Source organism: Ursus arctos, unplaced genomic scaffold (genome assembly GCF_023065955.2).
Source record: "Ursus arctos isolate Adak ecotype North America unplaced genomic scaffold, UrsArc2.0 scaffold_16, whole genome shotgun sequence".
Taxonomy (NCBI): Eukaryota; Metazoa; Chordata; class Mammalia; order Carnivora; family Ursidae; genus Ursus; species Ursus arctos.
The window spans coordinates 58,076,682-58,090,875 of NW_026622830.1; the positions used below are offsets into that span (position 1 = coordinate 58,076,682).

Here is a 14,194-nt window from a genome sequence, read left to right on the forward strand (position 1 = left end):
GCTGTATGAGCAGGGACCCTTTATATCCCCAGAACCTTGACAAATGTCTGGTGTGTGGAACCAATCAGTTTTTGAAGAACCTATCCTATCTGGAGTCATGCAGATACCTTCAAAATTCACTTTATAGAAAATAATTTATTTCCTAAGTATTAGAGGTTGTTTTAATTGCTTTGTTCTCTTATGTCCTAAGAAGTTTAAAAAAAAAAAAAAGGAGAGAAAAACATCAATAGCATTATATGAATAACATGATTCAGTTATTATTTTCCTAAGATATTTTACAATTAAAATTCTGTCAGTCACATATTAAGTGAATAAATAATATAAAGAAAAAGTTAACATCACTGTAATATGGCAATAAAAATTTTTATCTTTTTTGGTGTGTGCCATTAACCTAGGCCCATGTAACTTTAATGTCCATGAAGGGTCTCTCCCAGGAAAATGCACTTACCCTGACATCGGTAGCATCTCCATGCCTGATCATACTGGCCCAAGTGGCTGGCTCACTGCTGTTTTCAAAATAATGAAAGACCTTCAACACTCGCTCCATTGCCCCAGGGGAACGTTCCACTCCGGTACCCAGGTGAGTTTTGGTACTCGAATTTGGTGTGTGATTCAAGTTTGGGTCAAGGTAAGCAGCTGCCATTATTTTGCTAGATGCTATGTATCTGTCATACTCTAGAAGGGGGGAAAAAAGCTGTCAGTGTACCATATTTGAAATCTATTAAAATGTGGTTAAAATCTATTAAAACATGATATACTGATCCTTATATTAACAACACTGCTCTATGTTCTTCCCCTGTGGTCATGTCATATGCAGAAGGTGAGCATCGGGAGAGCAGAGACCTGACTGACCAAGATAATCGCTGTACTCTCCTGCACCCGGAGCACTACCGAATTCACGATAGCATAACAAATATTTGTTAAATTTTCTTAACAAATTAAAAGACCAGGAGTCCTATTTTAGCTCTGTCAAAAATTCACCATGTTATCTATGAACAATGTCACCTCACCGTCCACCCTTTTAAAATCATAGCCTTTAAATCTGTGGGAAAACCTCACAGGAAAGCCAAATATGTTAATTTTGCTGACTACTTCTGAAAACCTATACATGAGATGCAAGTTCTTTCTTCATACAATAAAAATGCAATGAGTGGTCATGACACGTACTAGGCACTAGTGACAAAAACCCCAGAGTTAAAACCAAGTCCTCCCACTTATCCAGTCCCTCAGCAGGAGGAGAGTCAGACAAGTCACAACTGAAAATAAAACGAAACCAGAAAGCACAAACCAACAACTGTCTGGTCTGTCGGTGTGATAGGAAGACTTCCATTTGAATGTGGGGCAATAGCTTGGCGAACATGAACACTCCCACTGAGAAAAGTCAGGTTAAAAACCAGACCAACGGGGCGCCTGGGTGGCACAGCAGCTAAGCGTCTGCCTTCGGCTCAGGGCGTGATCCTGGCGTTGTGGGATCGAGCCTGACATCAGGCCCTTCTGCTATGAGCCTGCTTCTTCCTCTCCCACTCCCCCTGCTTGTGTTCCCTCTCTCGCTGGCTGTCTCTATCTCTGTCGAATAAATAAAAATCTTTAAAAAAAAAAACCAAAAAAACCAGACCAACGTTTGGAGTCCAAGATGTTGTGAGGCAACCAGGACAGCAGGGGACATAGGTGGAGACATGAAGAGACACTGAACAACAGCTGCCTCTTCCCAAAGGGCATTTGCCAATTCTGGGCCTTCAAGAGCCTGAAGATCCAAGAAAAAGCCACCAATGAGAGAGAAACCGGCTGAGCTTTTGGCAGTGAGAGACCAAGTTATGAGCATGGGGACCCTAGGACTCTGGTGAGCAGGACAGGGTGGAGAACTGAGCCACACACTCCGCTAGTTGTCCCTTTAAGATAGTTACCAATCCTGAAACCAAGCCCAAAGGGAGCCATTAGAAACTCAGTGAAGCTGAAGACAGGCAGAAGAGACTAGGAGTCCACCTGGGCCCAGCAGACAAAACGGGAACAGCATGACAGACAAACTCAATCTAACCAACAGAAAGCACTACACCCAAGCGCAATTCACCTCCGCAAGAGAAGTACCCACTAACTACGCACAGGAGGCAGTCACTAAAATTGACCACGTGGCGGGTGAAAGAGCAAGATTCAATAAATATCAAAGGACTAAAATTATTAAAAGTATATTCTGTCTCTAGCATTAAAGCTGGACAACAACAAAATAATTAAAAAATCACCAACTGTCTGGAAAAAAATCACCGTTTGGAAATTAAGCAACATATTTCAAGTAACCCATTAGCCAAAAAGAAACTCAAAGTATTCTCAATTCAACAATACAATTAAAAAGAAAGATCAATACTACATGCAGACAGAGCTGTGATTAGAATAAAATCTACGCTTTTATTATTTTTTTTAAAGACTTCATTTTTAAGTCATCTCTACACCCAGCCTGGGGCTTGAACTTACAACCCTGAGATCAAGTGTTGCACGTTCCACCTACTGAGTCAGCCTGGCGTCCCTAAGATCAATACTCTTAAATGCATGTATTAGAAATGAAGATTGGAAATTAATCATCTAAATATCCATATTTCGCAGTACAATTTGGAAGTTGAACAAAATCAAGGTTTGGTTTTTTTTTTTAACAAGAATAATGCAACTGATAGACCTCTAGCAAGACTAATCAAGGAAAAAAAAGATAAGGCGAAAACTAATGACAGCAAGAATGAAGCAGAACAGATAACAGAATGTTAATAATAGGAAGTAATGATAGAATATCAGATATTATTAAGAGAATATCATGACTATGTCAATGAACATAAAAGTTGAGATGCATACACAATTCTTTTTTAAAAGATTTTATTTATTTATTTAACAGAGAAAGAGAGAGCACAAAAGCTGGCAGAGGGGCAGAGGGAGAGGGAGAAGGAGGAGGAGGCTCCCCAGTGAGCAGGAAGCCTAGCTTGGGGCTTGATCTCAGGACCCTGGGATCAGGACCAAAGCCGAAGGCGGACACCTAACCGACGGAGCCACCCAGGTACCCTGAGATGGGGCATACACAATTCTTTGCAAAGTACAACTTAAGCCCAAGCCATTAGAAACTGCTGCTGTACGAAACCAAAACCATAAATATAAAGCCTATTTAAATAGACCTATTCCGTTAAAAATGGTCAATCTGCAATTAAAATTCTTCCCACAAAGGAATATCTGAATTCTTCCAATAATTTCAGGAAGAATAATATTAATCTTACAGAAATTCTTCCACTGAACAAATAGGGAACATTTCCCAACTTATCTTATGAAACCAGCAAAACACTGATACAAAACCAGTCAAGGACAATATGAGAAAGGGTACGAATCAATCTTTCTTATAAACACAGGTGCAAAAATCTTAAAAAAAAAAAAAAAATCAGCAAATGTCATCACGCAATATTTCATAATGTATCATGACCAAGAGGGACCCGTCAGAGGAAGGCAAGGGTGGTTAAACACTCAGACAGAGGTCTCTGTTTGCGGCAGTCTTCGTCACACTGTCAGAGCACGGGAGCCACCAAGACACCCTACAGCAGGTGAAAGGATAAAAAACACTGTGGTCTATCCAGGCAGTGGAATATTTAGTGCTAAAAAGCAATGAGCTACCAAACCATGAAAAGACTTGGAGGAACCTTCAATGCGTATTACTAAGTGAGAGAAGCCGATCACACTATATGATTCCAAATACATGACATTCTAGGAATGGCAAACCCACAGAGACAGTAAAAATTTCAGTGGATGCAGAGTTTGGGGGGGGCAAGGATGAAAAAGTGGAGCAAAAAGGACTTTTCGGGCAGCAAAAAGATTATGTAGGACAGTATAATGAGGATACATGTCATTATATATCTGTGCAAACCCGCAGAACGTACACCACAAGAGTGACCCTACAGTAAACCGTGGACTTCGGCGATAACTGATGTGTCCATGTAGGTTCACCAGTTATAACAGATGTACCACTCTGCTGGGGGATGCTGATAATGGGGAAGTGTAGCAAAAAGCCTCGCTTGGGACTTCTCATTCCATAGTTGAGACCTGCTCAGGCATCAGAGCTCTGACACTCAGCACACTGCCCCAGGCAGCACTGCGGGGAGGGTGGGGGAGGGGGGTGCAGGGCAGGGCTTCCTAAAACGGAATGCTAATCTCGCTGCTGACTATCGGAGCCTCGGCTCTCCCTTGAACACAGGAGATAGACACCTTTTCTGCTCTTGAAAGAAGTAGGGCAGTCCCAAGTCAGGGTGTGAGGAAACAAGGTGCTGACAAACCTTGGAGTTCAAGCTGGGCCTCACCCCACAGTCTGATATAAATACTCCATAAAATAGCACAGATGCAAGAGAGGAAGCAAAATACTCCCAGAGTTCCCTAGATGATACTCACTATAACACACCAAGATCCCACCAAGACAGCAAACTGATTCTCCTTGAAATATGCCAGCCCTTTAATAAAACTTGAGATGTCTGCCAGAACATGAGAGAAGGAGCAAAGAATGCAAACTGATACAGCTCAATTTTAAAAACTTCAGACATAAACAAGTTTGGAGAGTTTTTAAGAAGTTGGTGATGACCCTAGTTACAGGAAATCCTTAAACAAACTAGACTGCTGTAAAAACTTTCCTCTCCCAAATGTTGTTCTTTCATACAAGATTTGGGTTTCTCTTCTCATCAAGAGTCTAATCTGAATACACTAAATTTCCTATATTGATTTTACTTAACAAAGAGCTAACGTTACTTATTTAATGTTATATCAATACGTGACCGCCTGTATTTTCCAAAAGTCGCTGTGAAAGTGCCTCCTGCTCCAGTGTGACTCTGCCTCTCTCTTCCACAGGTGGAGGCCACGTTCCTTCCCCTCACATCTGGGGGGGCTCCTGACTCACCTAAGAAACATCCCGCGCCAGGTATTAAGAGGCAAACTAGGTTCCCTTGGTTCTCTTGGGCTGCTCGCTCATGAAACCCAACCACATGCTACCCAGAAGCGCAAGAAGCCCGAGAACTGAGCTCCAAGAACCAAAGCCTGAGCTGAGCTGCCCGCTGACAGGCAGCATCGAGTTCCGAGGCCCGTGGCAGAGCCAGCCTCCGAGTGGGCCCTCTGGCTGCCCGCTGTGCCTCCTGAGCTCCCGCCACATGGAAACAGCTGTCCCTCTGGAGCCCTGTCCAGACAACAGATTGGAACAAAATAATTCTTGTCATTTTAAGCCACTAAGTGTTGGGATGACTTGTTATCAGCAAAGATAACTAATATCGCATGGATCCCAACTAAAGGAAGCACAGGTGGTTCTCGCTTTGCACAGGAGCGTGGGGCCTACGATGACTTGACAAAAGTGGTTTGAACAGCACTTGCCTTCTTCTTCCCCTCGCTCTATGACTAAAGACACAGAGTAAGTATCTTTCCAATGCCTTGGCAAACTGTCATGCTCCTTTCTAAGTTTTGGGTCAGCCTCCATCATCGTAGCCTCGTACATTCAGTGTCAAAAGCCACCTCCGAAACCGCCTCTGCTACGAACTTTCTTGCCACGTCTCCTCCTCCGGAACATCCTCTTTTTTGTCACAACTCTCTTCCTCACTTGTCAATAAGTTCACCTTTATTTGCAAAGCTCCTCTGACCACACAACTAGAAAGTCTGGCTCCACAGCAAAGTCAACATTCCTACAGTCAGCTATGTGCTTCTGTGACCGTCTCAGTCAGAACGCTGCACGGTGACCCGCACGGCGCAGGAAGCTTCTGCCGCACCGCACACCACACACTTACACTCTCCGTTACTTCCCGCCGCACTGCTGGGATTTCTGCGTCCGCATCACCTCCAGCTGTAGCACGCAGAGCCTGCCCAAACTCCACACACCGGCTTTAAGAGCTGAAATAACTGCTGGGTCCACTGGCCAGAGTAACGCAACTAAGTCCGCTGGTTCCTGGGGCGGCTTCATGCAAGCCGAGGGCTCGGCTGCTCCCGCTCCACGGTCACCAGCTTCACAGGACCTCGGCCCGGTCAATTTCACTTCCAGTGTTACCATTTCCTGCTTCAACGCTGCAACTCATCTTTGTTGTCCAATTCCCTCCTGTGATGATCCATTTTTGTAAAATGTCACAAGGGTTTATCCCTGGCAAACAAGAAGGCACCACGACTACACATTTGCTGTCTGTGTATAAACTGAGTAACAGACACAGGGTGGCCAGTCAGCAGCAGACTGGGAAAGAGCTACCGTGACCGGCCGCTGGTCACACTTCACATCTGTTGTTTCTATAGTGATCTGCAGACCAAGTCTGTACTTGATGCAATTGCCCACAGGTGATACCTGTGTTAACTAAAACGGAACCATTCTGTTGAGGACGGGTATTATTTAAGCCACAGAAACTGATATTCGTACATACTGGAACCATGCAAAGCATGGACTGCCGGCATAACAATTCAACTAATATCTTCATTACACAGACTGTTTTTTGGATTTCGGATAATATGGCAAACTATGTAAATCATTTACTTTACTTGAGATATCACTATAAAAATTTTAATGCTATATATCTGATGAAAATATTCAACATTAGACTTTAATATCAACTATAAATTAATTTCTAAGACTGCTAACACCGAGACCTTGAAAGTAATTGGTGAATAATTTTTGGAGACTTAAAAAAATTCCTAAGGAAATGAGGAATGGCAAAATATAAAGAATACAACTGTGCTGAGTTACATACAGTCTTACTTAATTCAGCCAATTTAAACATATGTTATTTGTAAAACCCACATTAACAAAGTGTTGTTAAGATGAACATGTTTTAAATCTAAAGTTAATGTGACAAGTGTAGTTAAGTCATAGCAGTTAAGTCATCATAACCTACTTGTGTTTGTTTATGTATTTATGTTTTAAAGATTTTATTTATTTACGAATGTAGGTTATGGGAGATTACTGACTCAATGAAATGATCCAATGTCAGAATCATCGGCATCCCCGAGGGGGTGGAGAAAAACAGAGGTCTAGAAGAGATATTTGAACAAATTGTAGCTGAAAACTCCCCTAATCTAGCAAGGGAAACAAACATTCGTGTCCAAGAGGCAGAGGGGACCCCTCTCAAGCTCAACCACGACAAACCTACGCCACGTCACGTCATAGTGCAAATCGCAAATATTAGATCCAAGGATACATTATTGAAAGCGGCCAGAGCAAAGAAATTTCTCACGTACCAAGGCAAAGGCATCAGAATTACGTCAGACCTGTCTACACAGACCTGGAATGAGAGAAAGGGTTGGGGGGGGGGGCATTTTAAAAGCTCTTTCAGAGAAAAACATGCAGCCAAGAATCCTTTATCCAGCAAGGCTGTCATTCAGAATTGATGGAGAAATAAAGACATTTCAGAATCGCCAGTCATTAACCAATTTCGTAACCACGAAACCAGCCCTACAGGAGATATGAAGGGGGGTTCTATAAAGGTAAAAAGGCCCCAAGAGTGATACAGAAAAGAAAGTCACAACCAATACAAACAAAGACTTTACTGGCAACATGGCATCATTAAAATTCTATCTCTCAGTTCTTAGTGCCAATGTAAATGGTTTAAATACTCCCATAAGACGCTACAGGGTTGCAGACTGGATAAAAAGAAATGACCCATCCATTTGCTGTCTACAAGAGACTCATTTCGAACCCAAAGATGCATTCAGACTGAGAGTAAGGGGATGGAGTTCACGCAAATGGACCTCAAAAGAAAGCTGGGGTAGCAATTCTCATATCAGATAGATTGGATTTTAAACTAGAGACTATAGTTAGAGATGCAGAAGGGCACTATATTGGGGCGCCTGGGTGGCACAGTGGTTAAGAGTCTGCCTTCGGTTCAGGGCGTGATCCCGGCGTTGTGGGATCGGAGCCCACATCAGGCTCCTCTGCTGTGAGCCTGCTTCTTCCTCTCCCACTCCCCCTGCTTGTGTTCCCTCTCTCACTGGCTGTCTCTATCTCTGTCAAATAAATAAATAAATAAACCTTAAAAAAAAAAAAAAAGAAGGGCACTATATTATTCTTAAAGGAAGTATTCAACAAATGGATATGACAATTATAAATATATATGCCCCCAACAGGGGAGCAGCAAGATACACAAGCCAACTCTTAACCAGAATAAAGAGACATATAGATAAAAATACATTAATAGTAGGGGACCTCAACACTCCACTATCAGAAATAGACAGAACACCCTGGCAAAAAATAAGCAAAGAATCAAAGGCTTTCAATGCCATACTCGACGAGTTGGACCTCATAGATATATATAGAACACTACACCCCAGAACCAAAGAATACTCATTCTATTCTAATGCCCATGGAACATTCTCAAGAATACACCATGTTCTGGGACACAAAACAGGTCTCAACCGATACCAAAAGATTGAAATTATCCCCTGCATATTCTCAGACCACAACGCTCTGAAATTGGAACTCAACCAGAGGAAAAATTTGGAAGAAACTCAAACACTTGGAGACTAAGAACCGTCCTGCTCAGGAATGACTCGATAAACTAGGAAATCAAAAATCAACTTAAACAATTTATGGAGACGAACGAGAATGAAAACACAACGGTCCAAAACCTATGGGATACTGCAAAGGCAGTCCTAAGGGGCAAATACACAGCCATCCAAGCCTCACTCAAAAGAATAGAAAAATCTAAAATGCAGCTTTTATATTCTCACCTCAAGAAGCTGGAACAGCAACAGAGGGACAGGCCTAATCCACTCACGAGGAAGCAGCTGACCAAAATTAGAGCAGAAATCAATCAATCAGAAACCAGAAGTACAGGAGAGCAGATCAACAGGACTAGAAGCTGGTTCTTTGAGAGAATCAATAAAATTGACAGACCACTGGCAAGACTTATCCAAAAGAAAAGAGAAAGAACCCAAATTATTAAAATTATGAATGAAAAAAGGAGAGGTCACGACCAACACCATTGAAATTGGAAGGATTATTAGAAATTTTTATCAACAGCTATATGCCAATAAACTAAGTAATCTGGAAGAGATGGAATCCTTCCTGGAAACCTATTAACTACCAAGATTGAAACAGGAAGAAATTGATTTCTTAAACAGGCCAATTAATTATGAAGAAATTGAGTCAGTGATAAACAACCTTCCAAATAACAAAACTCTAGGCCCGGATGGTTTTCCTGGGGAATTCTACCAACCATTCAAAGAAGAAATAATACCTATTCTCCTAAAGCTATTTCAAAAAATAGAAACAGAAGGAAAGCTACCAAACTCATTCTATGAGGCCAATATTACCTTGATCCCCAAACCAGGCAAAGACCCCCTCAAAACGGAGAATGACAGACCGATTTCCCTAATGAATATGGACGCCAAAATCCTCAACAAGATACTTACTAATAGAATCCAACAGTACATTAAAAGGATTCTCCATCATGATCAAGTGGGATTCATACCTGGGATGCAAGCGTGGTTCAATATTCGCAAATCAATCAGCGTGATACATCATATCAACAAGAAAAGACTCAGGAACCATATGATCCTCTCAATTGATGCCGAAAAAGCATTTGACAAAATACAGCATCCTTTCCTGATTAAAACCCTTCAGAGTGTAGGAATAGAGGGTACACTTCTCAATCTCATAAAAGCCATCTATGAAAAGCCTACAGCAAATATCATTCTCAATGGGGAAAAGCTGGAAGCCTTTCCCTTAAGATCAGGAACACGACAAAGATGCCCACTCTCGCCACTATTATTCAACATAGTACTAGAAGTCCTTGCAACAGCAATCAGACGACAAAAAGGGATCAAAGGTATCCAAATCGGCAAAGAAGAAGTCAAAATGTCTCTCTTCGCAGATGACATGATACTCTATATGGAAAACCCAAAAGAAGCCACTCCCAAACTATTAGAAGTTATAGAGCAATTCAGTAATGTGGCGGGATACAAAATCAATGCTCAGAAATCAGTTGCATTTCTATACACGAATAACGAGACCGAAGAAAGAGAAATGAGGGAATCCATCCCATTTACAATAGCACCAAAAACCATACGTTACCTTCAAATTAACTTAACCAGAGACGTAAAGGGCCTATATTCTAGAAACTATAAATTACTCTTGAAAGACATTGAGGAAGACAGAAAAAGATGGAAAAATATTCCATGCTCATGGATCGGAAGAATTAACATAGTTAAAATGTCCATGCTACCCAGAACAATCTACACTTTCACTGCTATCCCGATCAAAATACCGAGGACATTTTTCAAAGAACTGGAACAAATAGTCCTTAAATTTGTATAGAAACAGAAAAGGCCCCAAATCTCCAAGGAACTGTTGAAAAGGAAAAACAAAGCTGGGGGCATCACAATGCCGGATTTCGAGCTGTACTACAAAGCTGTGATCACAAAGACAGCATGGTACTGGCACAAAAACAGACACATAGACCAATGGAACAGAACAGAGAACCCAGAAATGGACCCTCGGCTCTTTGGGCAACTAATCTTTGATAAAGCAAGAAAAAACATCCGGTGGGAAAAAGACAGTCTCTTCAATAAATGGTGCTGGGAAAATTGGACAGCTACATGCAAAAGAATGAAACTTGACCACTCTCTCACACCATACACAAAAATAAACTCCAAATGGATGAAAGACCTCGATGTGAGACAGGAATCCATCAAAATTCTAGAGGGGAGCACAGGCAGCAACCTCTACGACATCGGCCAAAGCAACCTTTTTCATGACACATCCCCAAAGGCAAGAGAAACAAAAGATAAAATGAACTTATGGGACTTCATCAAGATAAAAAGCTTCTGCACAGCCAAGGAAACAGTCAAAAAAACTAAGAGGCAGCCCACAGAATGGGAGAATATATTTACAAGTGACACTACAGATAAAGGACTGGTATCCAAGATCTACAAAGAACTTCTCAAACTCAATACACGAGAAACAAATAAACAAATCAAAAAATGGGCAGAAGATATGAACAGACACTTTTCCAATGAAGACATACAAATGGCTAACAGACACATGAAAAAATGTTCAAAATCATTAGCCATCAGGGAAATTCAAATCAAAACCACACTGAGATACCACCTTACGCCAGTTAGAATGGCAAAAATTGACAAGGCAAGAGACAACAATTGTTGGAGAGGATGTGGAGAAAGGGGATCCCTCCTACATTGTTGGTGGGAATGCAAGTTGGTACAGCCACTCTGGAAAACAGTGTGGAGGTCCCTTAAAAAGTTAAAAATTGAGCTACCCTATGATCCAGCCATTGCACTACTGGGTGTTTACACCAAAGATACAGACGTAGTGAAGAGAAGGGCCATATGCACCCCAATGTTCATAGCAGCAATGTCCACAATAGCTAAATCGTGGAAGGAGCCGAGATGCCCTTCAACCGATGACTGGATTAAGAAGTTGTGGTCCATATATACAATGGAATATTACTCAGCTATCAGAAAGAACGAATTCTCAACATTTGCTGCAACATGGACGGCACTGGAGGAGATAATGCTAAGTGAAATAAGTCAAGCAGAGAAAGACAACTATCATATGATTTCTCTCATCTATGGAACATAAGAACTAGGATGATCAGTAGGGGAAGAAAGGGATAAAGGAAGGGGGGGGTAATCAGAAGGGGGAATGAAACATGAGAGACTATGGATATGAGAAACAAACTGAGGGCCTCAGAGGGGAGGGGGGTGGGGGAATGGAATAGACCGGTGATGGGTAGTAAGGAGGGCACGTATTACATGGTGCACTGGGTGTTATACGCAACTAATGAATCATCGAGCCTTACATCGGAAACCGGGGATGTACTGTATGGTGACTAACATAATAAAATAAACAAATCATTAAAAAAAATAAAAATTTTATTTATTTGACAGAAAGAGAGAGAGAGCACAGCAGGGGGAGGAGGAGGGGGTAGGGGCACAGGGGAGAGACAGAAGCAGACCCTGATGTGAGGCTCTATCCCAAAACCCGGAGACCATGACCTGAGCCGAAGGCAGACCAACTGAGCCACCCAGGTGCCCCCACTTGTATATATTTAAACTCAGAAACAGAGAGGTGGCCACTGGCCAACACTGTCATCTATAAAAGGAGGAAAACCTAGAAACAATCAGAAATAATCTTTTCCATGGATCCAATTAGCACACCTAAAACAAATATGAAAGAGATTCTATCTTGGGATCCAGATGGAAAACTGATCTTTTCCTTTCTGAATATTATAGTAACTTTCTACATTGGACATTTCTAACATTGCTAAACCCTTCTCATTTTTTGTACTTGACAAAAGCCAAAACTATACAACTGCTTTGTCAATTTAGAATATTAAAAATAATTAAGGCATACCCTGTGCTGGATTTCCTAAATTTTTTTAAAGATGTATTTATTTATTTGAGAGAGGGAGGGAAGGGGAGGGAGGGAAACATGTGAGCAGGGTGGGGAAAGGGCAGAGGGAGAGAGAGGATCTCACACAGACTCCCTGCTGAGTGCAGAGCCCAACAAGAGGAGGGATGCAGGACTCATTGCCGGGCTCAATCCCATGACCCATGAGACCATGAACTTAGCGGAAACCAAGGGCTGGACATTCAACCATCTGAGCCACCCAGGTGCCCCTGGATTTCTAAACTTCTGATTGCTATGTTACGGAAGCCACCTCTGTGAGCTCGGGTGGCTGCACTGATGGCTCTAACAGGCATATGTCCTCCCATTTAAAGCCTGAAGCCTGTACTAACACCTGTGAAGGTAAAAGGAGAATCCCGGAGGCCCTACACACAACAAGCAGGTCTTATGTTTCTACTATTTCCGGTATCATGAAACAGTTGTCCAGTTCGATTTAATGAAGCCAGAAGGACTTCAGTCAGATAACCCAACTGACCCTACCAAAACTCACAGATACTAGACATCTTTATCTTATGTTGGCTCAGTCTACTAACCAGTTCAGTGACCGTTCCAGTCCTCTCTGCCCTCCTACTATCTTTCCCTTTCCCTGTCTTTCCAAAACAAGCACATTAGCGGACAATCTGTCCAACTGTCTATTTGATTCTCTACCCCTACAACTTTCTAACAAGGACCTTAGAACTGAAGCTAGGAACACAAATGGTACTGTACTTCACCCCAAATCTAAGAATCACATTTCCTTTCACCTCCGATACCAGAATATTATTAACCCCAAGACACCTAAACTAGGCTCCAGGCGCCACTAACTAACCAACAATACTGGTATTTCCCTGAGCCCCAACGGAGCTCAGGGACTCTGAGGAATCGGGAGAACACGTGACCCCGAGGATCAACAGTCTGGGCCAGCAGCCTTCCTCAGAGAACTACACCGACACTAGTATGGCTCTATTTAAATTCTCTCAGGGTATCTGTATGCCCCACCGAGACCAATTTAATTACAGACTGACTGTTAAAAGCCAGGTATCACATGCAATAGATGTATATCCTCTCAAAACATAACCACCCAACTATTCTTTGTGGAATCAGGTGATCGCCCCCAGCATACCTGATCAAATGAACTCTGCAGTTCCTTGTATTTAGTAACGGTCGGAGGGTCTGAAAACCTGTAGTTCCCCGGTCTGTAGGAGGGTCTCTATGCTGGCTAGGAGCTCCCAGCCGAGAGCACGGGACCATGTTACCGGTAGCTACGGCCCACGGAACACGACACCAGCCCAAGCTCTAAGGGCTCACCTCACCAGCAAAAGTTCATCGGCTCACAGGCTTAGATGTTATAGTCATTCTCGACCATTCACTGGATAGCCAAGGCGGAACTGTACAACAGGTATACTGGGTCAATAATTTAGAAAAGGGGAAATAACTGACGGATACGAGGGGGAAAAAAAGTCCACTTTGTTATCCAAGACGGACCAACCTGATCCAAGAGACTTTTTCTCTCAGGCCTTAAGCGAACTAGAAAACCAGCCATAATGAAGGTTCCCCCAGTTTCTCGTGACTGTTGTGTTAGCATCTTCTTCTGTGTTAGGTAGCTAGATATTTAAATATTGTAACAAAGCCACTGTGCTGAGCTAAGATCCAATTAACGCTACAGTAACAAAAGGAACCGAAATGGATAAAAAGGTGGTCTGGAGAAACCATGATGAGGAAAATGGCCCAGAAGTGGCCTAACTAAAGAAGAAGGGCCTCCAAGAGGCCACTAGCCGAAGTCACCCAATAGAGGAACATGTCACGCACACTGCACTGTTTCTAGGA

At 42.4% G+C, this 14,194-nt stretch overlaps 1 protein-coding gene across 1 annotated transcript in view; it reads right to left on the reverse strand.

Moving 5' to 3' along the window:
• LOC125282215 (focal adhesion kinase 1-like) overlaps window positions 1–14,194 on the reverse strand; it is a 60,170-nt gene that overhangs the window by 15,193 nt on the left and 30,783 nt on the right. Inside the window, exon 4 of the mRNA XM_057312998.1 lies at window positions 449–675. Coding sequence (XP_057168981.1) covers window positions 449–643 — 195 coding nt within the window. The 5' untranslated portion in view covers window positions 644–675. The remainder of the gene's footprint in view (window positions 1–448; window positions 676–14,194) is intronic.